Source organism: Papilio polytes, unplaced genomic scaffold (genome assembly GCF_000836215.1).
Source record: "Papilio polytes unplaced genomic scaffold, Ppol_1.0 DF823991.1, whole genome shotgun sequence".
Classification (NCBI taxonomy): domain Eukaryota; kingdom Metazoa; phylum Arthropoda; class Insecta; order Lepidoptera; family Papilionidae; genus Papilio; species Papilio polytes.
Window position 1 is genome coordinate 1,498,492 of NW_013525213.1, and position 27,899 is coordinate 1,526,390.

At 34.3% G+C, this 27,899-nt stretch overlaps 1 protein-coding gene across 2 annotated transcripts in view; it reads left to right on the plus strand.

Annotated features, from left to right (window-relative positions):
• The first annotated feature begins 9,794 nt into the window (after positions 1-9,794).
• Positions 9,795-27,899, plus strand: part of LOC106101303 (broad-complex core protein) — a 49,109-nt gene continuing 31,004 nt past the window's right edge. Inside the window, exon 1 of one of the 2 annotated variants that reach the window (XM_013280479.1) lies at positions 9,795-9,960. Coding sequence is in view for 1 of the 2 variants with exons in the window: in XM_013280478.1 (XP_013135932.1) it covers positions 15,365-15,375 (11 nt within the window). In the remaining variant the exon portion in view is untranslated. Of the gene's footprint in view, positions 9,961-14,907; positions 15,376-27,899 lie in introns of those variants that run through there. The other variant, XM_013280478.1, reaches the window with a different exon arrangement.

Here is a 27,899-nt window from a genome sequence, read left to right on the forward strand (position 1 = left end):
GAATTATTTAAAAATATGCTGTAATTGCTGACATCTTAGGCAACAAAGAAGTGCGTGTTTACGCTTTATTATAATAGTATAGATATAAATGACTTATGTAAACTTACTTTGGAAAAAATATTCTGAAGATCTATAAAAATGTTTGTTACCTTTGGTAACGCTACTATTTCAAAGGTTTTTTTATTCTAGTCTTAACCCGTAAGTATCAGCACGTGTTTATTTCGTATGGGATGTAGTTCATGCGATAAGTAATCACCTCGATTTTTAACTTGACCTTTCGCAGCCGTGACCGTCAACGAATATCAAGTTCGTTACGTAAGTACGCTTCCGGTATAACGTACATTGCCGCTGTAGTAAGGATCAATAGCGTATGCATCAGAATAGAACAAGCAATGTGTGGTATACATTTATTTATTTATGGCACGTAAGAATAATTATGATGGACTGATGATTTGATAATAATTGGTATCTAGTGTTCATCACTGTTATTGAGAATAAAAATCATTGAGCTTTATTGCGCTTTTGTATGGAAAAGCAAAAATATATAAATATTAATAGGCCTATCACACTAATATTATAAATGCGAAAGTTTGTATGGATGGATGTTTGGTAGTTTGTAGCGTTAACGGCTGAACGGATCTCGGTGAAATTTGGCATAAATGTTGAGGACAATCTGGAAGAAAACATAGGCCTTACCCACTCGGACGGAGTCGCGGGCGAAAGCTAGTTTAAAATACAATAGGTTGCCGGAAAGACTAATTAACTTACTGGTCAAAGGTTTGTAAAAAAATGTTTCTACTAGCATTGGCAGAAAAGAGAACAAGAAAATTGCACTATTTCGACACTAAACTATCAATTACTGGTGCATTTACCGTACGTAATTCTACATAAGAATATTACATCTAGTGAGCCTAAAGTAGGACATAATTAAAACAAGTTTCAAAATAACAGATGCGAGCTTCGGATCGAAAGACAAATTCCAATGCCTATTATGTTTTAAATACTTTACTATTAACCGTAACATAGTATTTATAATAAACAGACTTCGACGTCTACTATAAAATAAGTCGTTAGATTCATTTGAATATTTAACCTTCATTAATCTGACTTGTGAGATATTACTGATACAATGTACTTAGCGTTTGTTGCTCAGTATTATGCAATTGGTTGGTTTGGGCGCGATGACGTCAGCACTTAGTCGCCAGGTTCACGGACGTAGAACAAGTTCATAGATCGCATCGCGATGAGATCGCGGGCGACATCTCGAATGTTTTCATTAATTGTAATGACTTCGGTAAAATTAGATGACGTCATGAGTCTTTACGCCAATTAGAGTTCATTTTAATTTGATACGAATCTATTTTTTAAATAGAAAAGAAATTTTATTGTGCAAAAAAAGTCCAAGTATATTAGATTTCTTATAAATAACTTGAGATTTTTCAAACGCGTAGTATCAACAACAATAAATGTTTGCGAAATAAATGAAGAAAGGATATACAAGCTGGTGCTCGCGTCTTGTCATCATCATCAACTTGCCCTTATCCCTTGGTGCTGCTCTTCCAGTATACATACATTTCTATCAGCCGTCATATCTGAATCCACTCCTTTCTTAAGCATATCCTCTTTCACACAATCCATCCATACTTTCTTCGATCTTCCTCTTCCTTTGTAGCCATCCACATTCATTCTTAACACTTTCTGGTTAATGTCCCCATCGTCTCGTCATAACATGTCCATACCACGCTAACCTTTTGCTTCTCAATTTATTTTTCAAATTGCTCCCGTCACCGAAATAAAAATAGTAATAATTATAGTTTATGCTACTCAGTGATAACGTAGCTTTTTATTGGTGATATATTTTTTGAAATCAGTCCAGTAGTTTTTAAGGGACTTCAATAAAAAGTATACAAATCTCTCCTATTTATATTAATAGTATAGATGAAATACACGGATGAAGTTTAAATAATACTTTTATTAATACTATTTGTAACTTAAGTTATCTATACTGAGGAAAAAATATCTTACAAAAGTAAATCAAATTATAACAGCGACAATTTGTATTACAGACGCTATAGAGAAAACAAAAATGGACTGTCAACTATACTCCATACCATTTGAACAGTTTATTCCACTTTACCTAATTATCATTTAGGTTAATATGGAATTACCAGTTGTAAAGGGGATACCATGGCCCATTCATAGACCTAGGCTCTTAAGCTTTTTGTCTATTTCAACAAAGAGGTTATAAAAAACTAATTGCTTAGTAATCCCTCCAGATAATGAGTTAGTTTGAACAGGTACTTGTTTGTTAATGTCATTTATATTATAATTATGTACAAAGTTAGTGTTGTTTATGTGAATTTATATCGCAAATTCATACTAAACTAACTATCAATACGATACCTTCGTGTTTTATTTAATTTCGATGTAAAACCTGTTTATAAAACATGGAAACGTTAAATGTTAACTCTGAGAATGTTGTTTTTATTTAGCGAGTAAGGCCCTACTTGGCGCCATTTTATGAAATAAGATCCCTTACACGTGACGATAGACAAGGATCTAGTTGCCGACAGGAAAAAGCCATTTTTGTTCTTAATATTAACAAAATGTACTAACAAAATAAATTCGTGGTTTTATTTTGTTAGTAACAAAATAAAACCATGAATTTATTTTCTTGCTTGTAACTTCCGTAAAGATTGCAGACGAGAAAATTTTTATTTAATGACTAGCTGTTGCTTGCGCCTTCGCCCGCGTGATATTTAAAAAATAATACAAAATATAGCCCATATTACTCACAGATAAATTTCCTTTCTAATGGAGGAGGAATTTTTAAAATCGGCCCACTAGTTTTTGAGTTATTACAATACATACAAAAATAAGTAAATAAAATCTTTCCTCTTTATAATATTAGCATAGATATACTTAAGATGTAGACTACCAGAAATGAAAACAAAATCAATGATAGAGGACGAACTAACCCAAAGTTTTCACTTCGAAGTATATATATATATGTGTGTAATCTTAATTTCAATAAATAATATCCAGTTTTCAGACCCATACAAGAAACTTGGATATCAGAAAGATATAACTAAAAAATCAAACAAAAAAATGGGACCCACTTGGAAGCATTACCTTTCGGATAAAAAAAGAATTATCACAATCGGTCCACTAGCGGCGGAGTTATGTCGTAACACACATAAAAAATATATATATATCGACAAATTGAGTACCTCCTTCTTTTGGGAAGTCGGTCAAGAAAAATGTCGAACAATCGTAGTGAAAGGAAACGAATCTGTTCATAATATTGGTACTTACAACTGAAACTATTAAGTTGTTTATATTTATAACAATACTTATTGTACGGCACTTGATTGTAGATAAGTTTCGTGTCAAGTAACATACATATTTTGGTTTCAAATTGCGTTTGTGCAAGCAATAACAATGTGTATTACGAAAGAAAAGATTTGTTTTTAAGTGAGTAAATAATATATATTTTGGATTACGTGACAGCTAAATTCAGAAGTCATTTAAAACCGATATATTTTAGAATTACCACTTAAATAAAAATAACAGTACCAGTCTTTTATTTGCTTAAATCAAACAAGTTATAATTAGTATATTTTATATTGATATTTTAATTAGTATTAGGCTGTCCAATTAGAAACGATAATAGCTTTTGATAATTTATAAGCTCATAATTTGACAGTTACGAGGAAGTAAGGACTACTTTTCGCACGTGACTCTGTCCGCGTTGAATTAAGAAAAACTTAATTTCAAAACTAATTTTTACATCTATGCCAAACATCGAGATCCGTTCAGACATTTACATTGTTAACTCTAACAAACATCCATCCACCCATTTAAACTTTCGCATTTATAATATACTTAAGTCACAGTTATATCTTATCTTACTAATCTTACTAATATTATAAATGTGAAAGTTTAGATGGATGGATGGATAGATGGATGTTTGTTAGACTTTGTAGCCTAAACGGCTCAACCGATTTCGATAAAATTTGGTATAGATGTAGAGGATAGTCTGGAAGAACACATAGGCTACTCACTTTTGTTTTTTTTCAATCCTACGCTGACGAAGTCGCGGGCGATAGCTAGTTCATTAATATTATAAAGAGGAAAGATTTGTTTTTTTTCGATTTTTGATTAATATTGGGTAAAATAATTCAAATTGCTATGATGTACTTTAAATATTACTGATATAGCCATATCTGCCGTACTCATAGAGACTCCCTTAGTTTGAACGCTGCAAGTGACTTTCGTAGTGACTTTGTTTCTAATTAACGAACTTTAGCGCGATAATAGTGGTAGAACGATATCATTTTTTTTTAAACAAAAGGTGGCAAACGAGCAAGCGGCCACCTGAAATGGCGAAGCAACCGCTGCCCATAGACATCCGCAATTGCAAATGCGTTACCTACCCTTATCCGACAGAGGAGGAGATGCACATAAAGAGGATATTTCCCCTTCCTATGTATCTCCTCCTCCGTGAAATCCACTTTCCCTTCCCATCCTCTCCTTATAAGAAAAGGGCGGTAAAGAGAAAGGGACTTAAATTAGGGCTCCGGCACAACACTCATCAGGCGAAACACGGAATTGCTTCCATTTCACGCCTGTCTTCTGTGTGGTCGTGGTATTACACCGGGCGTGCCGGCCCCTTCGTGCTTAGATGTTAAAGCGGGCACTACCACTGTTAAAAATAAATAATCATGTACTTATATTAACTCCTTAATGTGACAGCGACATGGTTGAAAAACATTTTTTACTTCATTAGTTAAATTACAAATTCAATATTATAATTCGGACGTAGGCGGATCGAAAGGAATGGAGCTTTAAAATTCAGCGAGCGAGCGTTAGTATTGTAACACGTAACAAGGCCCTTTGAATTATCAATTACCTAACCGCTTCTGTGGAATAGGTTAACAGTATTGCTAGTTATTGAGTTGTACATTATTTTATATTATTCTAGTTCTCTATATGAAGGTAATAAACTAGATAACAGGTAGCAAATTTATTACAATGACCTTTTTTATTACTTAGGTAACAAAAATGTCACATTATAATTCTTTATAAAATTACTATTTGCAAGTCAATAGGATAGTTATGCTATTGACCTTAAAGCGAAGCTTACACGTGGATGCTGTAGAATCTATTAGAACGCAACGTATGTTGTATCGGTTAGTGGGGCGAAGTCGCTCACGCCTATGTCGGTGTCGGCCACAGGTGGTAGAGGATCGATAGAGGTTGCATGCGAGTGCGAGGTGCGAGCCCGCGCTGCGCCGGCCTACACGCGGAACTCGATAATTTTCCCCACTTCTTGTGTCTGTGTGCGTTTGTGTTTGTGCGATACAAACGTGCAACCAGTCGCCCCGAGGTCGGCCACATTTGATCTGTGCAAATTTTTCGTGCGCCGTAAGGTCGCTGTCCGCGCCCAGGGTCGCACGGCCGTATCTCTCAATTTTTGCTTGTTAATTATAAAAATAATGCGTTATATAACGCTATGCACGTCCTGCTCCGACGACCGCCCCCATCCGTATACCCGTCTCGTTCACTGCTACGCACACCAATGCCCAACCTAGAAAAATACATTCACGAATTTCGGCTAACGCGCCTTCGTGTGCGTGAATGACGTTATCGTCAATGCGATTACAGGGCCGCATTCAACTGTTATTATTTCGTACTATCCGTTTTTATAGTTTTTGCATTATTAGCGCGAAATTACTATCGTTTTCGTCGTTTTAAAGCACCTAGTAATTAGCGTGATTCATCGTTGATCGGTTCGTATCAAAATTTCGTTGAATTTTATTCGTTTTATCGTCGAAAAAGGGTGTTTTCCGAATGCCGTCGATGTTCGAAGTGCATAGATAAGAAGGCCGTTCGGATTCGTCTCTGGCCTTACACGTGCCGCGCTTGTCCCCTCGATGCGATCTTTGGCAGTCATTGTATGCAGGCATCATGTATTTGCGCAGTGGCGCTCCGCCGCCGCCCGCACGCCGCGCACGCCCCGCACGCGTCTCGCCTACAAACCTTGCTTTGTACACTTGCACGCATATAGATAACATTTAAGCCGTCGTTAGTCGTTACTGTGCTGAGTTTGAGAATTCAAACGAGTATATATTTTAATGATGCGTTTCCCTGTATTTATCTCTTGACGTTGAGTTTGTATTTTGTTGTAAATGTAGGTTTTTAGTGGTTTTATTATTAAACTAGATTTCGCCTGCGACTCGGTCTGCGTGGAATAAAAAAAATCTCTACATTTATACCTAATTTCATCGACATCGGTTCAGCACCCATTTATTCATCTGTACTTTCGGATTTATAACATTAATATGATAAACACTTACATTATCTGTTTAAACTTGTTATTTAATTAATTCAGCTAAAGTTAAAAACATTTTTTGCTACACCTAAATATGTCAAATACATTTTATGCTCGTTTTAATAAACAAAGATACGATAAACTATTGCTAGATAAGCTAGTGGGAAAATGTTATTGTTTTCTTTACTTGAGGAAAAGATAAAATGAATATTAATAAGATGCAATAATAAAAGTTTTACTAACTTTAGTCGATGTACGATTAAAAAAAAGAAATTTAACGAAAGAGATCAATTCAATTATCTAATTATTTCTGTTAGTTTACCTTCTTAAGTAAATTAAATTCCTTCCAAATTAAAGTGATACATTTATATAAAGAATTATAAAGCATAAAGTTATGGTCGGCCGGCCCAGATACCGCTGGAGAGACGCCGTGGAGCTGGACCTGCGCGAGCTAGAGTCGTTCGACTGGCAGGCGACAACGCAGGACAGACGACGCTGGCGCTCTCTCGTGTCGGAGGCCAAGACCCACTTTGGGTCGCTGCGCCAACGCAGTAAGTAAGTAAGTAAAGTTATGGCTAGGATGATCTTCTGCCGTATGTGATTCAAGCTAAATGTTACGAGTATAATATTTTACAGTGGTAGAGCCCGCTTTAACATCTTCACACGAATGGACCTACTCGCCCGGTGTAATACCACCACCACACAGAAAACTGGCGTGAAGTGGAAGCAATTCCGCGTTACGTCTGATGAGTGTGGTGGGAGGCCTAATTTTACTCCCTTTCCACCTATTTCTTAAAAGGAAAGGATGGGAAGGAAAAGTGGATTTAACGGTGGAGGAGACGTATAGGAAGGGGAAATGTCCTCTTTACGTGCGTCTCCTCCTCCGTCAATTAAGGGTAGGCAACGCATCTGCAAGTGCGGATGTTTATGGGCAGCGGTCGCTTTCCATTTCAGTGGATTCAGGTGATCGCTTGCTCGTTTGCCACCTCATATTATAAAAAAAAAATAAGACATTTGTCAGGTTGGTACTTCGGAAACGACGACGTCTGTAAGTGCCTTCTAAGTTAGATTTATTTCCACATACCTTATTTACGTGGTTACTTTATAGCAATGTCGCATTTTTAAACGGTTTTATTTATGCATTTGTATTTGAACTAAGTTTCAACGGAGTTAAACTGAAGTCTAGTTTGGAAACGAAATATATTAAGATATCGTATCAAAAGTAATTAGCGAATGGTTATAAGTAGCTGGGAAACCGGCCATAAATCGTATCTATACTAACATTATAAAGACGGAAAGATTTGTATTTTTATATGTATTGAAATAACTCGAAATCTATGGGGCCGATATAGAAAAAATCTTTTACTATTAAAAAGATATCTCGTCAGTGATTAAATATTATATAAATATTTTTACTATTTCTTTAATTTAACGCGGGCGAAGTCGCGAGCCACAGCTAGTATTTAATAAACCTAATGACAAATTTATTAGTAAAGTCTCTGACAACATAAATTATAACCTTATTCATTTATGTTTTATTTTACGCTAAAGGGCAACAAGGATCTAAAATATTTTGGCACATTTATCTTGAAGCGTCTTTGCGAACTGTCCGCGGGCCCACCTGTGTCCTCAATCTTGGACAGACAAACGAACGAACGTATGTAGGGCGGTCTGGGAAAAGTATACATATAGATAGATTATATAAAAATCGCGTGGATTGGCCCACTTTCTCGACGCGTAAGGTATATGATGTTTCGCAGATGCATTCTTTGTTTTGCTTTTGTTTGATTTATTGACGTAATTTGGGACGCCATTTTATAGGAAACAAATAGTTCAAAACATTGAGCAAATAGTATATAGTAAGGGGAACTTAAGAAATAGTTACCGGCGACTTGCAATTTTTTTAATTATGAAAATAATTACCCAATTTACATAAAATGGATTGAAGATATTGTGTGATATCTTTTCCTACGAATCTGTAGACTTTAACCATAGACTTTTAAGCATCTCGTTTTATTTGAATATCGTATTTTCTATATCAATTCAGATTCCCTTCTACAGGTTGTCGAATGGAGAGAGCAGGGAGCGATCGATGGCGGGCCCTTATGCGCCTCGATCGATTGCAACGCAGTCTGACCCAGTTATCTTGCTTCTATCTATTTCGGAAAAGAGAACAGAGCGCCTGCATTGGTTCCCGCCAACCATGGTGACCCGATTACCCATCGACCGTCCACGCAATTCTCATCTGTATTTTGTTAGAACAATGCAGATCTGACGATGAAAATCCTGTAAAATCCGATTTCGAATCAGTTTTGTTTTTCGGTAAAAATTTTAATTTGCGTTTATAATTTATTTTATAACACTAGTGGCAATCGAATAACACAATCTATTGTTTAAAGAGGTACCGAATGTTATTGTTTTTAAATTAAAACATTTTAGTCTAATTGATAGATTAAAAAATAGATTCCAGTCGTAAATAAATTTTTATATTTGACTTTAGAAAGACGTTCTTATTTCGTCTACACGTTTGTTACCTCGGAACTTTGCTTCTTGTGAACCGATATTGATGATTCTTGTTATTTCATAAGCTAGTAACTATATATTGAGTATGTTCTGTTTTTAATTTGGTAAAGACCTGACAAGTAGTTTTTGAGTTATCTTGTTTTATATTCTGATAAGATTTTTATGTACTTAAGTAAAAAAACGATTATGATGTTGGAAAGATACTGAATATACTGGTGTAACGTCAAAAACCAGCAAATTAATATGTTCTGTTTATGTTAATTTGTGTTCAATGGATGAACGTCATTCAGCCATATGTATGATCATTGACAACACAAATGTCACGGCCGCTGATTAGCAAATTATAGCGTTTATGAATTTCATTGGGCATTTTTATCTATTCATTATACGTTGTTGGGTACTACATATCACCACTCTACCAGTGTATTCGTTTACAATCTTTACAATTGGAATTCGATTCAAAATATATCAACGCTACAAACACACGCATATTACAATGCTGTCAATAGTTTCATGGTGATTACCGTATATTTGCAGGAGTTAGTATTGTGACACCATTAAAACCAGAATAAGGTCTGTCGTTCACGAATCGACTCAGGTGTATTAATTGATCGGGCAAACAGCGAGCTAGGCGCCAGCGTCAGGCGGAATTCGTGAGAACCGTTACGCAATGCATTTTTTAGGGTCTGTCGGCGGCGCGAGGGGGTAGTCAGCGCTTTTCAGAAATTACAGGGCGAGGGGGGCAGTAGGCGCGATATGACGTTCGATTTAAAGGGTAGGCGGGGGTTGGGGTTAGGGGGTGCGGGTGGGGGTGTTTCGGGCTGCAGGGCTGTTGACGGGCGGCGCGCGCGTGCGCCCCGAGCCCGCCGCGTCGCCGCCCGATTTCCGCTCGCCTTTGACAGTTGTTCGGGACTTACTTCCTCGATACCGCGCGTCCGGCGCTGTTCCCGGGCCACGTAACCGGCGCGAGCCCTGCGCCCCGCGAGCCCTGCGCCCCTCGTGTCAGCCCCGCGAGCCAGCCCTGAGTCAGCTCCGCGAGCCAGATCCGCGAACCGACCCCGGGAACCAGCCCTGCGCCGATGGACCGGCTTGATTGATTCAACGTAAGTACATATCGATGTATGCAGCACCTCCATACGAGGCCTTGCTAACTGTGTCTGTGTGACGTCCTTTGGTAATTAGTACGTTAAAAGTGCTTCCGTGTTTGTTGTTTTGGCTTATTAAAATATTTTAATGGTATTAATTGTTGTGATAAATTGTTTTTTGTTGACCCGTTTTACTGCTTTTGATTTAATTAGTTTTACTTGGCAATTGTTTTTAACTATTCATTTTAATAGTAATTAATACCTGATTTTACAAAATTTTAGTGCGTGCTTTTGTGATGTGCAAATAAGCAATTATTTTAATATCTTTTTACATAGAATTAAAATTTAATAACTTCGAAATAAAATGTAAATATAATAATTAAATTATTTAACGCAAATATTGAAACAATAAACGTGCTTCCATTTAAATACGTGCTCATAAATTATTTCTTATGATTTTTAATAAAAATAATTAAACCGATCTAGTAAAAAAAACATTTAACAAGGAATACTTATTAGAATTCTCATTGTAAGACTTTTTTTTGGTTTTTCTCTTCCGCTTCCGCCGTCTTTAGATATAATAGATGGGTGATATGTTAAAATTGAATATCCTCGGTCCATTGTCGTCAAGTGTGGCTATTTATCAAGTCAGATGCAGGAGTTTGGCATTGAGCGTATCGGTACGCATGCGCAAATGTTTGACCAGATGCGATCCTCGCCCGCCGAAAACCAACGCCGCTATTCGATCGCTATTTTAAATTTGGAATAAAGATTCGATTTTTAAATTCGATTTTTTTTATCGCTAGTAATTGTCGTTGTGTTTTGTTATTTCATTGTTTCTTAAAACTGGAGACATTTACATTTATTTACGTTTTTTAAAACAAAATCAGCCATAATTTAAAATATTAAACAAAAAACAGTATTAATTATTATTCAGTTCCTTTTAACACTTTTTTCATTAATTAATTGTCTTTTTTTACTATTGTCTAAGCCTGAGATTTTTATCGTCGCTATTACTGTTCAGGGCTATGTTTTTTTTTTGTTTTTGTAATAGGTAACATTAGTTTGTAAAATTTTTATATGTTTATACATAATTCATGATTTCCATGGGTATTTTAAAGACGTCATCTATACATTTAATCTTGTGTTTGTATTTCATTATTGTTTCTTTGATTGTTATCGTTTGTGCCGTGTTAACAACACGGCAGCTGAATTAAGACTGATTTATTTTGTTAAAACTGTAGGTAGTAACGCTAACTAAATACGAAATAACTTTATTAAAAATATTAAAAACAATTAGAGGGCGGTACACATCTATACTATACTAAACTATATCTATACTATTATAATAAAGCGTAAACACACACTACTTTGTGGCGTAGGATGTCAGCAATTACATCATATTTTTGAATAATTCTTTCTTTAATAAAAAGCCCTACACTTAAGAAACGCATTAGGCTACACATTTTCACGCTATAAAACTAAGAGGGTAAATAAATTGAAAAAACCTTCTTTTGGTCAATGGGCTATAAACTACTAGATGCTAAAATTGCGAATTTGACAAATGTAAACAATAAAATAAAGTTTACATAATTACATGCGGAAAGCCGCATGGGAATAGCTAGTTCCATATATAGCAACTCTTTTGTAATTGTTAAACCTTTAACATTTCTTCATTTTCTCAAACAAGGTTAAGCTTACAGAAACTTTTCAAACTTTTCTCCGTTTACAGAACCTTTTAATAAGCAATCAATTGCGATAAAGTTAGAATTTTCAACCAAAAATAACTAAGAGCGTATTATTGGTAATTATTACGCGATTAAAGTTCTTTTATACAAAATAAACATATCTAAATAAAGTATCGTGTTTATATTGTTAATTTTAACTATATTATAAATACGAGAGTCTGGATGGATGTTTGATATCACCTAAATCCACAACGATAGGACAAATCTAGATAATATTTAGAACAAGACATTTCTTGTATCTATTGATAGGTAGGTGTTTTCATACCATGGCGAGAAGTCCCGGGAGACAGCTAGTCAATTTAAACAAAGAGTCAATAGTTCCGTCCTTTGTTTGGACCATATTTACTCTACCTTCCACTGATCTCTATAAATGGATAGGCGGTTTTTATTCGTTCCGATTAAAACTCCTCTGTTAATATCGGTGATATTTTAATCTATCTTTATTATTCGTTCGAATCTTTACCTCCGCTACCAACAGTAACTAACAGCGCCAAAATGTCAAAAATTAAATCGCCATAAATATCGCGTTTTTTTGCCTGTCTACTTAATGGATGTCAAAGTTTACGTCCCTTATTTTTTCAAAACAATAAGTCGCAGGATTAACTAGATGGTCTTTTGTCTCCTACGTGATAAAATCTGCCTAAGATATCGTAAATTATGAATTAAAAATAATTTGTAGTGAAAATAATTTACATATTTTGTTATAATGTGTAAAATCCTACATTGATATGCCTTCATGATGCAGTGGAGTAATGTAGTCGTTTGATAAAAACGATTAGATATTTAGACAAGAATTTGGTATGCTTCGATATACAGGCTGATACTTTATTTTTCACTAATGCTTATCTTATGAAGTAGTTTTAATATTGATGTAAAAACGTTTGGAAATAAATAGAATATACAGATAACACAATTCGCTTCTACACAGATAGAATATGTAAATGAGTTAATGTGACCTTGCAAGGACCAGTTTATGTATACTAGTTATAGTTCGAATAATAAAATGGAACGAACAAGTGAAATTCTAAGCTTTATTATGTGAGATCGTTTTGATAGGTAATAACACTTAAAGATTCAATCTGAGAACGATTTGATGTTATAAATATTGTTATTTAGTAATTGTTTTAGCTACGTTTTATTGTTTACAATTTTTATTGATTACAATTGTTTGAAGACATTTTGAAGCTCATACACTAGTAAAATGTCAACTGTTGCACGATTTTATTACATTTGTATAAATCCGAACATGAAAAATTTCGTTAAAACATCTCAAAATATTTATGATTTGTGACCTATGACGTCATAACATAACTGTGTATGTTAGTATTTTTCTAACATCCTGTATTCTAATTGTGACACGTTATCATAGTTCACGTGGCCTTGCCAAAGTTGATAAGGAAACAGAGTCTGTATTAAATTTTGTTATTGTTCTTTTTAAGCGCTGCACATTTAATGTGGCCAGTGTTTGTTTAAGGGCAGATTTCCACTGTCGACAAACTTGTGTAAGGCATTGTGGCTTCCTTCATATTCGGGTTAAAAAAACAGAGATACCAATATGTTTGAATAGAGTTGTTACGACAGTGGTATTCTACGGTAAGGAACTAATGTTTGGCGGCACAAGGTCAACAGTTATGGCCGCCCAATTGTAATGCACCAATGGTTGAACACTGTCGTTCTCAATTATTTTATTGCAATTGTCACGATTCAATGACTTATTGATATAAGAATCTGTATTATGAATTATCATTTATTTCTGTCGATGATCACTGAAGCTAGTCATAATTGCAAGTTCCTTCCAATATTTGTCTAAGTTTTACTTGTTTACTATGCCTCAGATTCCGTCCCCGTGGAATTAAAAACAAAAGTATGTAGCTTATGTATTCTTCCATATTATACTCTACATCTATCCGAATTCATCGAAATTCGTTTAGTAGTCTAGGCTACAACTAACAAACATCCATCCGTCTAAACTTTCGCAATTACAATATTAGTAAAAGGTAAGGTTTTACTATTTATACACTAAATATTTCAGTAAGAAATCGTTTTGTATCTTCGGAAAATCACGTTTAAAATTAGTTAAATTTCTCTATGAATTTACCAGAACAAACAGACAGTAAAAAATCCTCTTTGGGTTCCTATTTTAGATTTAGCGATAGGAGGGATCGGAATTAGGTAGGCGGATATTCATGTTGATCTCTTCGACATAGTAGTAACGGTTGTTTCCGCAATGAAAACCAACGTTTACAACAGTAGTCAACATTCTTTTCTCAATGTTTGGTCTTGAACTTCAGTTATATTTAAATAGCTTGTTATTTGAAATACGAAAACTGTAATGGTTTATAAGCCCGTTAACTTTTCTATAGTCGTGTTTCGTAGAAAGCGTAGGTAGTACAGGGTGTTTACATTTTCTCAAACGTTTTTCGTCCACACGTACTTTAGTATCGTGTGAATGTTTTTTTCTTTACGTTGCACGTTTATGGCTGCTTTCATTTTCTGAAGTGAATAATATTATCGGTTTATTATATTTCATTTTTCTATAGATACTAGATATAGTTGCCAAGTTTTATTCATACAATAGATTGCGTAAAGTCATATTTTATATGTTCTTATTTTTGGATTCATACCTAGTATTCTGAAGGTTATTAGTATAGTTTTACTGGTATATTTTTAATAATTTTGTTACGCAAAGTTGAGAATTTCATGTATGTACAAATTAAAACTATTATTTAAGTAACAACTTTAAATGGCATCGACTTGGAAATATTTTTGAAGTACACAGTGTAAGATTTATTTTTGTAAATATTGACAAAATGGATAAGATACCCGTATTTTAAATATTTCTTTCTAAAACAATAATCATGTATTCATTTAAAAAGTAAAAAGGTTTATTGACAAGGATTCTAGTTTGCTTTGGATGTTAACTTTTTCTAGATTACTGAACTTTTGGTTTGTTATATCCGCAATAGGTGTTTTATTTTATATTACAATAGTATATTGAATTGAAAATGTTTCTAAATAATAGAGTAAGCCTATGTGCTAGTATTAGAGGCGGTAGTGTCAGTATGTCGGCGCGGAGTCGAGGGTCGAGGCGCACGATACGGCTAGCTAGGTAGCGACTACGACGCAGTAGGCGCAGGGCAGGCGGCGGGCGGCGGGCGCGGCTGCAACGCGGGGCCCGCGGGCGGGGGCCGGGGGGCGCCGCTCGAGCCGTCTTTTTTCATTTTGCGTGCGTCTTTTTTTGGCAGCGCGCGTTAACCTTGGATTTTTTCATAGCGAAGCGCTGCACGTACGCGCACAAGTTTCGGATAGTCGTAGAGCGTCCCCCACTCGGCGCGTCCGAATTTTCTGCATTCGGGCGGCGCGAGGAGTTTTCGGCGGTCGCATTAGCGAGCGAGAACGTGCGGCGGCTAGAGCGAGCTGACGGCTGAGTGTCGGGCGCGGGATTGTGCACGGGCTTGGCGCGAGCGCGGGATTGTGGCGCGCTGCACTATGCGGAAGTGAGCAGTACACAACGAGCACGGACATCGCCGCACCACAGTGCTAGTGTTACGACAGTGATACGCATTACGCAGTGGACGCCCAGTGTTGCGAACTATGGTATTTGTGTGCAGCTCGCTGGAGCTTTAATGTTTCTCTATTGACGGACAAACGGACTGAGGAATTACTGGATATTCATGGAATCGAGGAAAGTATTGTTGTTTTTTACTAATACTGGCAAGAATTATTATGATTATATATTTTTTTGATCGAGAATGAGGTAAGGCGGAAGAGTTTCGTCTCATCTGTAAGTCAATGTAGGCATCGGAAAAGAACTGATATACGCAGTCATTGATAAATCTCTGTTGACACCCTGCAGCATGCGATAAATTTTAAACGTTGAGGGAGGTACAGCATATTGCGCCTTAACGACGCGCGTCGAGAGGATATTTTTGCACATGCGCGAGCGTCTCCCAGGTTTTGCATACACGTGCTGTCGCGCTGGGGCTATTGAACTTGATAATGAGACAACCGTATCTTCTATTTTTTGCACATTTATTATTGCATCATTAAACATATTTTTTTTGCTCTTCGTCGAACCGGTTTGTGATGTTTTCTCAAAAACCGCCGCTAAATTAGATATGCGGATACTTTCTGCGATAAATGAGTATCTAGTCATTTAATAGGCTTCTGAATTTCAACGACCTCCGGATTATTTCGGCCCGTTGTGATGTAAAGCATGCCATTAACGAGCCCGTCGAGATCCAGTTTAGCGGCGTACGATCGGTAATAATTATGGTGGTGAATAGACCGCGGGTAAGAGTAGGCTCGGAACCGCTCCGTGAGGCGAAAACTGGTCTCGCCGAGCGGCATTAACATTTGCATAGAAACTGTCAAGCGGCTTGCTGCCCGCTGCCCGCAGCCCCCGGCCCGCGGTCACCTATTAGCACCTACCAGCGCGGACTCACCTCTTATCGCCTGTTCGCGATTCACGACCGAATCCACGCCTAGTTAACATCTATGTCGACCGTTGGAATTTAAATAAATCACATCTAAAATCGATTCACTATTGGTTATTACAATTATTACATCTTAATGTAAATAAAATGATTTTTTTAATATAGAAAAGTTTATTTTCAACGCTTCCAATAGATGGAGGAATAAAATCTGTCTTGATGTACACACAGAAGTTATTTTCAGTGGGCTATTTTTCAAATAGTTTATTTTGTTCGTTTCACCTCCTGCATAATTTAAATAGCATTTTTCAACGGCTGCTAGTACTCGATGATGTTCAGGGTTACTGCGAAGGTCAAGGCTGATCGTTTTCGTATACACTGCTGTTGTACACCAAGTAGATACATTTTAGAAACTATGATATCGATTATTCGCATGTTAAACTGTCAATCGATTTGTTAATCGATTTCTATTATTTTTGTTCATCAATTGCTAAATATTGAATTTTGAAAATGGTTAACTGATCATTGTAGGTACTGAAAAAGCCTTTTAAATTATTTTGTATCTGGCGCCATTTTACTTATTACGGATATCTTAAATACAAATTAAAACTGAAGATAACATGTATTAATTATGAATAAACACTTAAGTAATCAATTTGATCAATGTAAATACCGCATAAGTACCAATATCGATGTTTCGAATCAAAAATTTATGTATCCGAATATTCCGTGGCGTTGCCAATCGATTTTTCTATTCTCGATTTAGAAGTCATAGTGTAAGTTGTTTCATAGTCAGCATTTGACGTAAGTACGAAGGCCGAAGGTATAATTTACTGAATTGAAAATTTTCCTACCGATTCATAGTTCGGTAAAGAAAAAAATAGTCTCTGAATGAAAAGAGATTTTTAAGAACGATGAAAGCCTACAAAGTTTTGTCTGTAAGTAAAGGCGGGAAAAATATTCAACAAAAGACTAATTTTAAATTTGGAATCAATCACGTTTTTTCAAATTTGTCATGTTGGTACATAGAATGTGTCTTTGCAACTCAGATAACCTTATAGCTAGCCGGCCTACCGCAAAGATAACGCCATTAGACGAACATAGTAAAAAATAATAAAACTGTTATCAATGAATGCATGAAGCTAAAACACGCTTCTACGGTATCGTGTACTAACATTTTTATATACGGTTACAACTAAAATTTGTTAAAATATAGTATTTCATTACAGATTTGACTGTACAAAACACGCTTTTTTTATCAGTTTTTTTAAAGTATGAAACAATAACGAAATCACACGACAAAAATCTATCTTATTTTCATAATATTTGTAGAAAAGATCAATTTTTTCTTTGCTAGAGTTATAATTTCCCTAAAAATTTAATAGTTATCAAAATGTGTAAAAATATCACGTTATGAAAATAGATGAAAGAAAATATAACATATAAAAAATGATAACATATAACAGCCATGTCAAGGCACTAATTTACTTGCAAAGTCATCGTTGAATACAAGAGGGTCGGCATAGACAAAGCATGTTTGCTTGTTTGCAAAAAAACTTAAAGTCGTGACTTAATAAAAAAATATATGTTTAATATTTGTACTAGCTAAAACATCCGATTCTTGCAATTAATTTTAAGGCTTAGTAATAAGAATTTTTTCGTTTTATAGTGAACATGCATTTGCTTGGTTAGAATTTGTAAATATAAAAATCATGTATAAAAATGCGTGCAATGATTGCTTTTTGCCACTTGTAGACATTTAGATTGTTAGACGTAGGCCAAGTTTTCGGCGAATTTTAGGTTACAGAATGCTTTAGTTCTTTAGATGAAATTTTAAACTAAAATCGCGTTGTTTTTAAGTCATTATTAATAGTTATTAGTGTCAGTAATTTGTTATATAATTTGACATATTAAAATTATTATTTTTTCTCGTAACTTAATACGCACTATTTTCCGTGATAGATTGTGTTGTATATCAGTGCATTATCGGCCATATCTAATAGTTATCTAGCCGCGGTAATGTGGGTTAACATTTCCTACATGTCAACTCGTAATCCATTTTAACTTATTCTACTGTTACTAAGATTTATATGATACGCAACACGATAGTAATATTCTAATCTATTCTAATATTTTAAAAAATGTATTTTTGTATGTATTTGATTCACGCAAAAACAACTAGGCCGATTTTAAAAATTCTTTCACCATCAGAAAGGTAATTTATCTGTGAGTAACATAGGCTATATTTTATTATTACTAATGTTTAGGAACTATTAATAAACATCGTGTTTCTGGACGCGGGTGTTAATAAAATACTAAACTTTAACTTTACTCTGCTTACGCTGCCTAATTTATGATAAAAAAGTAATAGTTGATTTTGTATTTTTCTTTTAACGGCTGTCAAATAACTTAGATATATGTAGATTTTAGTCTATCGAAGTTTATTGCTTATTGCGTTGATTCAAAGTTTTAATCATTAAGTGCCTATTTTCACTTAGCGAGTTGCCGCACGATTAGTCTACGCAACGTGTCAACAATAAAAGTCGCGTTAGTGGAAAGAACCCTCCATTATAATTAGAGTCGCTCTTTATTAATCGTTAATTTGAAATAGCCAATTAGACTTTGGAATTTCTGTCTGTAATTCGAATCGGATCGATAAATTAAAAAAAATATAAAATTTTAGTGTTTTTTGACAAGAATTTAGTTTTTAAAAAATACAACATAGTAATTTTTTTATAAAAGCATTTAATAACATCTATAATAGACCGCCTACAGTGATTTTCTAATAATGTTTCCCGAAATATTCTCATTTCCGAAGCGCTGCGTCTAGGCTCGCTCCCAGCGGGGCTGGGGCGACGTAGGGGCAGGGGGATTCGGAGGGAGGTAGAGGGAGTGGAGGGAGGGCCAAGGACAGCCTCTCGGAGGACCTTCGAGGCGCGACGCTTACGTAACCAAGGCCACGGCGCCTTGATGCGTGCCCGTGCAACATGCCATCTAACTAAGGCTCCTACGTGAAATTTTATCAGGTCAAATGTTATCTTTATACATTTTTTCTTTTATTTTTTTAGCACTTACTTTTGTATTTTTTGAAAAACATGGTGATCTAAGATGTGGATGTCTACATTAAGAAGTTAATTTCCTAGAATGTTAAATACAAAGTCTCAAAAACCAAGGTCAATAATTCTAGACACTAATTTCCACGCAGAGTTATTATGCAGCTTATTAGTGTAAATCTATGAGAAGTGAAAGGATTCCTTAGCGCTCATTTATCACTCTGAATTAATCAATATAACCTAAAAATCAACAAACAATCAAGAAAATAAAAAATAACATAATATGGATTCATGATGGCCAGTATTTTTTTTTTAAATAAACTAAGTTGCTAGTTCGTACTGCTCTTACATCAAGTTTTACGTGGCCGTAATGATATCTTTACAAAACGAGTTACATACAATGTTTTGAAAGTGAAAAAAAGGGTCAAAGGGCACCTTGGGGACGCTTGTTCCGCGTGGGGCGACCAGGATAATGCAAGCCGGACCTCCCGAGTTATAATCCTTGACCCAAATCTATGACAAAACATCACGGAACCAGTCCTCTTAAAACGTGTCCCACACAGGTTAAATTACACAGTTTTTATTCCTTTTATTTATGTTTTGAAGTGACAGTTCTATTCTGAAGTCTTGCTTAGTAAGATCCTCAAAAAAATTGCTAATGTAAATTGATTTAACGCCGATTTACTGCAAATCCTAAACCGCTTCAAAAAAAGGGATGCTTCAAGAAAATGCCTTTATTTTTACAGGCAAATTTTATGTGTGAGTTTATAGCACAAACTTATTATCTCACTAATATTTTAAATTTGAGAGTTTGGAGGAATGGATGGATGTTTGTTGGAGTTTGTAGCCTATGGGGCTAAACGGATTTCGATGAGATTTGGCAAAGAGATTGAAGATTGTCTGAAAAAACGCATAGGCTACTTGTTTTTGTTTTTTTTTTTAATTCTACACGGACATATAACATATTATACTAGTTTAAAAGAATCATAGGTATTAATATAAAACACAGTACGTAAATCATATGTATTTTTGTATGCTGAGAAAAGATTTCAATAGAAGTCTGGCCATAACGATATCTAGTCTTAAAAGTATCTGAGTGTCATGCTTTCTGTCAGCGATCGTTTTAATAATCACTCATTAAATTATGTCCGTCCGAAAGTAGATTGTGTTAAAAATCCGCATAAATACGAGTAGTTTTATGGTTTCCTAGAATATTTATTGCCATCAAAATTTAATGGCCCAATCCTGTTGTTTTAATTATAGTTTAAAGATGCCGCTATAATAAATGACAGATTAATAAACTATCAGTAGTTAAGATTATAATATGAATATTCTTCGATTAATTAATGTAGACTGTTAGAAAAAAATGTTTTTAAGTAGCTATTTATCTATCTATCTACATGTTATAAAGATGATGAAATACAAATTTTGTTTGTAATGAATAAACTCAAAAACAATTCCAGTCTCTTGTCTATGGCAATCCCTTAGTGGATTGGGCCAGTGTCGACTCAAAAACTACTGGACTGATTTAAAAAAAATGTATTGCCATTAGAAAGTTATTTATTATTAGATATTTTTAAATTCCGCGTGAACGATGTCACGGGCAATAGCTAGCTTTGAATTAAAAAGAAAGAAACATCTTAATAATATATCAAATTACGATTATTTTTTAATTTCCTTAATAGTAAAAAAGCTTCAGAACAAAAATAAATATGTTTCTTGTTAGTTTTACAAATTATGCTTTTTGAGTAAATGTTAAATAACAAACACGAGTATGATATATGTTAAATAAATGAATTCAAGTTATTACCTTAACGTTATCAGTAACTTAGAATTGTTACTATTACTTGTGTTTCCACTCCTGACACGTCGAAAATCATGTTTTTTTAACAATTTGTCGGCCTTTAAATTTGTTTTACTTGTACCTGTCAATAAAAAAGGTCGTTAAACTTTTTAAAGCACGTTAAATGAAAATAAAGCTATAATTTTAAGTGATACTTAGTTAACCCGTTGTTAAACAAATTTGCAAATTCTAAATTAATCTCTTATCGCTAGAATACATTAGAGTTGAGTTAGGCTCGTTTCCAAAACCTGAATTATTATACCTATCCCAAACGACATAGTGGTCGTTTTCGCTTGCAAAAAGTAACCAGATGTTTCGTTTACAAAAAAGAAAAAATGCGTGGGTTATGCGAATTAAGTTCTACTTTCCATTTTGTAGTGTTTTGATAATGTTTTAATTCTTTAAAATACAATATTGAATTGAACGAAACGACATAGATATGGCTGCAAAAATATTTACGCCGTAAAATAGAAGTTATATTACTTACATGCTTATTTCATATTTGTAAAGTTAGGAAGAATCGTTTTAGACAATAACATAGTCGTAACAACGTTAATCTATTTTGACACTCGGTATATCGATTCCCGCCAGGAATGGCGCGCTTAATACTTCTGGATGACATTGACAGATGTCATAGGGACGTGTTATGATCTAGTGTTGTTCCGCTACACCGGCGCAGTACCGATTTATTAATACTAGCTACAACGATTAGAGGTTTTTGTTACAATGCTAAGATAATTATAAACCGAACTCCAATTATGTTCCAGTTGGTAACTTTAGTAATAAAATACGTAAACTCTATATAATAAACTAAAATACCACCTCGTCAACTAGATGACCTTGTTTAACTTAATATGGCCGGTGGTACAATTTATGAGACTATAGAATAATCTCAGAATGTTTCTGTCGACATTTTCATGGTTCACACATTATTTTAATGACATTGATATAAAAAAAATCGTAAAGGCTTTCTGAGATCCATAAGTCCAGATATCACGAAACTAGCTGTTTGCTCTTGGCTTGGTTCTCGTGGATTAAAAAAATAGAAAAAAAACGGAATCTTACTCAGTGATAAAGTAGCTTTTTTATGGTGAAAGAATTGTTGTAAGGCCTGGTAGTCTTCGAGTTGTTTCAATTCATACAATAATACAAATCTTCCATCTTTAACAATATTAGTAAAAATTAAGAAATACCTAAGTCAAGCTATAATTCAAATACAGGTTTGAAAATAATATGCATTGCTAAATTGTCAACTCTTTTTCGCCACTTTTAAAACTTACGTAATCTCTAAGCCTAAAAACCTCTTTAGAAACTCATAACGATAAGGATCCTTACGTTAGTTTGTAATGAAATAAATTGCATAGAAACTTTCGAATCATTAATTCGTGAATCTTAATGCAAGGCGTAATGTCGTATGTCATTTCAGGCCATTCACATTAGACTTTTGTTTCGATGAGTTTTGCTTTTTTAATCTACAGCTCTAATCTACTAATGTATTGAATGTCGTTATACGAAGAAAAAAAAAACGAAATGCCGCGAAACGAATACAAATTAGGCAGAATTTTTAATTCACGTTCAAATATTTGTTATGTGAGAATGGAATTTAAATTAGGTTTATTTCTTTTAATACGTAATGGCGATGACATAAATGAATTTAAATATGATATTGAATATTTCAACTACGTTCTTTTTTTAAAACTTTTTAATGTGCAAGCTAAAAGCCGCGTGAAAGAACTTTGGTTACCAACAGTCCATTAAGGGATAACATTAGTGGCCAGTGTCGCTGAGTAGTATTAAAATTTGAACAAGGTTTACGGAATGTTTAACAAAAATATAGTTTAAAAATGTCCAGTAATTTGACAAAATCGAATAAAAAAGCCTTAAGATGAAATTGAAAGTTTGTCATGTGATAAACAGTTTAAAATATAAATCATAATCAATAAGTAAGTGAAAGGGAACGGAACCGAAATTAAATACATCAGTATGAAGTTACAGCATTTCCTTATAAGAAATGTGATATCGTTCATTATTCGTTATATGTTTCTATTAAGTCAAAGATTGATAATAAAGATAATGTTTAATGTACTATAATTAATAATTTGAATGTATATTTTTTTATTTCATGATACTAAAAAGCATAGTTATCATACTTCATACTAATAAATACGAAAGTTTAGATGGATGGATGTTTGTTAGAGTTTGTAGCCTAAACGACTGAACGGATTTCGATGAAATTTGGCTAGATGCAAAGGATAGTCTAAAAGAACACATAGGCTCCTCACTTTTGTTTCTTTTTATTTTCACGCGGACGGAGTCGCGGGCGAAAACTAGTAAAGTCATAAATTGACACGTTTTATAGATTACCGCGGGAAAAATGACACATTTCCATGTAGATTTAAATGTATGAAAATACATTTTTAATAACACGATAACTAATGCTGGGTTTCTGAAGTTCCCACTTATTTTGTCTTTACAAATTATAAATAGCTAGCATCTATTAGTGTTATTTTGACCTAAACGGGGTAAAGTTCAAATTACGTAGTTAGAAAACGCTTTTCATGAATTTATATAAGCTAAAACTCTAACAAGTAGTTAAACTAGGAAACCGGTAAGTTGTATTGTAATTAACAAGAAACTCTCAATTTTAGAATTTGACATATCGATAAATGTAGCAGTAACACTTTAATGTGTAATGCAGGTGAGACACGCTGGTATTTTTATCGACAAATAATAAAATCTATAACTTCCGAATGTAGTTTAATAAATAGTTTTAATGCGTCCGTGTTTTGATCAAAGATCTTGAGATTTGGTATCGATTTCTTAATCCGTTAATAAATTAGTTTGCGAAGATGTGTGTAAATGATAATTATGTGCACCTTAGCAGAAACGACTCTTATTTACTGCTGCTAATAGATTTTATATCCAAGACTCTAAAACCAGCATTCGAAGTACACACTTCTGTAATCTGTAACAGCTTAAAAACTTTTTTTTTACACGAACTTGTCCTAAATAATGCTTTCAACACACATTGGGTATGCACTGCTGTTAATGGCAACACAAAAGCTTTTGCAATAGCTCGCCGACTAAAGCTCAGTCAACTGTGATGTATAGCTTGCATTAGTTGTATCAAAAATCCGATTCACACTGCAAGAAACAATAGGATTTCGACACTAAAATAATGTCCTGTGAAGTAGACAAATTATATACATTAAGCATGCGTTATCAAAACAAGACGTTAGTCACGCACTAAAGCCTAGGTGATTCTGAAATCTAGTGTTTTAAATTATTATGCAATCACATGGGAAAGTTTCGCAAAGTTGTCACATTCGAAACCTAACGTTTAAGGGTAAAGATGCTTCTTTCTATAGTCGGTTTTTACTTTTTTTTAAAGTTTTTTGACATGGGGATGATGAGTTCGAATGATTTGATACTGGCCGTCAATACAATCTTAAAGGAATGTAAGAATGGATACAGGGTGTAAGCATTCATTCCTATCGGTTCTCAGCGATGTGGATGATGTTATGCAAATTGTCAATGCTGTAAACATTGTAATATAACTCGTTAAGTAAATTCGTATCGCCTATAACGCGTTGTTATTACGGAGTTATAACATAACCGTTAAAGAATGACAAGCATAATGTAGAACTAATTCGACAAGGCCGAAAGTTATTGTTTGAAAACATATCCAGCTGTTTTTAAATTTTACTTTTATAAATTAGGTTATATGGTTTATAAATTAATAAATGTAATGCTAAAGTATTTATAAAGAAGTACACCGATATTATAAAATCAAACAATTGTCGGGTTCTAACTGTATATTGCGACGCCAAAATTTGTCATACTTTCGTTAGGACCGCTACACACTGAAGATAAGTCCGCCTTACTAAGTACTTTTAATTTTATTTATATTTTAGAAGTAAGCCAAATTAATAACTACCACTATATTAACAAGAGAAAATACAGATTTGTAGTTAGATTAAAAAAAAATAGTTTCTTTATTATTTTATTTATTTGTATAGATGTAGATATATTTAACACAAAAAAATAACAAATAACTACAATGAATCACTTTTTTTATTAACGATTTCGGTACTAAACGCAGCATTTTTACTCGTTTAATGTCGAAAAATCGCACGCACCTTGTGCACGAGGCCTTAGCAGTCGTTCCCACGCGGCATCGTCCGCGGCTAGCAGACGCACCGCTGCGTACGCATTGCAACGCGCCTGCAACTTTCTATTTTGTCCGCGCTGCGTCGAGACCACGGCGCGGTCTTTCTGTGTCGGAAAAGCGTACCGGTGCACTTGTAGAAAGTTTGTCTGTCGTAATGCGTGGGTGTGCGCTGTGTACCTAGGTAAGAACAAACGCGTATCGGATGACATTCATACCAATAACTATAGTACAAGGAAATAGCGACTCAATTGATTCACTTTTCAAAATATAACTGTTATGCTGTTTGGCGACATTACTTGTTAATATCATATATTTTCTTCTGTAAATGAATAAAATAAAAGAAAATCTTCAAGCTGTTTAGACTACAGTGGGTTACAATGGTATAAAAGCTACATTCATACGTGTACTTGGAAAATTTGTGTCAGACGGACTATGGAAAAGCTTTTATAATGTCGTACATATAATAAAATAAGATTTTCTAATTTTCATTCCATGCAATAATCTTTTAGACTGAAAATGAAGTTTTTTAAATTAATAGTAACCATAAATTTTGCAGGAATTTAACGATTAGTTTAAGTAGTCCACTTAGCGTTCTCTCGGACGTTATAATTTTCAAATTTAAATATATGTTCGTCACATTAATAGAGGTCATGATTATATGCAGTTTAGAAGCGCGTAAAATTTAGAAACTAATCGCAGCACGATGTCGACATGCGTTGCGTAAGCGCAGTGCGGGTCGCTCTCAAACTCGCTAGTACTATTTAGGCGAAAGGTGCACGCAACTTTCCCTCTTGACCCAATAACATAGCAACTATTATCCGTTGAAATGCATATGCATTTGTTGTACCGCTTTGCCCTTTCACAATGGGATGACTTATGCAGAAGGCAAACAATATCTTTAACTGACACGTAGTATATCACGTTTTAGAAAACATTAATTTATTTTTGTTTTGTTTCTTTGATGTGTTTCAATCGTACTGTTTTGTTTCTTAAAAGTAGATCGATAGCCAAAACATGATGCAGAAATTTAGGAACATACCATTGTCATGTTGTCAGGATCAACGTTCAACATAAAAAGTACTAAACTCGTTTATAGTCAATCATGTTCTTTACCTCAGTTAGCTAATAAACAAAAGAAAAACGAATTTTCAAAACATAAAACGTCTATATCGTTCTTTTGTTTACGACTAGACTTATGTATAGAAAGGTTATGTTTTCATGTTTTCTTGCATATCTCTTCTTTCCATCAGCTGCATACAGACGCGCAGCCGTGACTAATAAGATAATGACTATCGCTGCATACTCACTGGTAACTACTGGTACCGTTGTAACTGTATTTAAGGTTCACAGTAAACTTATGTAGTTATTCTATTTAAAAAACAACCTATTGTCCCAATGTTACATTGTATAAAGCCACATTAACGATTCAGTATTCGCCTCGTTGCTTACAATCTGATAGACGTCAAAATATAAAACCAATTTAAAGTTTAATCGTGGTATTATCAAGACTCTGTTATAATTTAATAGCGTTTCAGTATTCCACCGTATATCGGATTGTTTCAGTAACCTTTAGCTATACTCTAAAAAATGTAGTTAGTGTCTGTTCTATATCGTATTTCACAAGTCTGCGTTCCCATGACTTATCAAAACTCTGTGCAATCCGTCACAATACAAAAGGTTTGATTTATGTTTAAGGTAACATTTGAATCTCTTGTCTAAGGATTTAGGCCTAACATATTTGTCTGAATTGAGGACCACAAATCCATCTTTGTTAAAATCAATACGAGCAGACTCATTGCTCTGCGGACGGAGATTGAGTGGATACCCTTAACTAATTGGACCAACAAATACCCTTTTATATTTGGTTTGCTGCAAATGGAATATTAAATTGAAAGCTCTATAACTACACCCAATTAATTGTTGAAGAGCAAAAACTCTTAATATCTTAAAAATCAGAAGAATCGATTAATATTTATGTAAAATTATTTGAACAAAATAAATGTAGAAAAGTTGCTTCAACTGTTTTCTTGTAATGAATGGTTTGTTTGTTATTCCGAAGTGGAGTCGTTTAGTCGCCAAGCGCCCTATTTGTTTCTTGTGAAATTTGTTGGAGGGAAACAGCGTTGTCCTACGATAGTATAAGTACAATGCGAAAGCGAAACATAAATGAAGCGAAAATGTAATTGAAAATAGCGAAAAAATATTCGAAGAATATGTAAAATTTATTTTAAATGTAAATGTAGATAACAAAATTTATCTATTAATGCTTATATGATATGTAAACTGCATGCTTTATTTATTTCGGGTTTTATTTTATTTTATTCAAAATAAAAATAAAGTTAGAAGATAGGTTTATTTCCGTATACAGGTGAAGGAGGAAATTGCTTCCCGTTCAATAAACACGACGAAAATGTATGCGAATCCAGCAACAAAGTGATAGTCAGTTTAGTAGCCCCATATTACTTGATTACTTGCAAACGAGGTTTAAATAACTATATAGTTTTAGTTCGAGTAACGAAAAAATATTTTTTACATTGCATCATTCAGTTGTATATTTATTATACAAAATCTTGTATGAAAAATGTTATTCACCTAACACTTAAGATAACGTGTTTAATAAAATAAACTTTTTAATAAAAAAACAAAACCGACTTCCAAACAAAATACACTAAAACAAAACAAAATGCACTAAAAACAAAACAAAATACA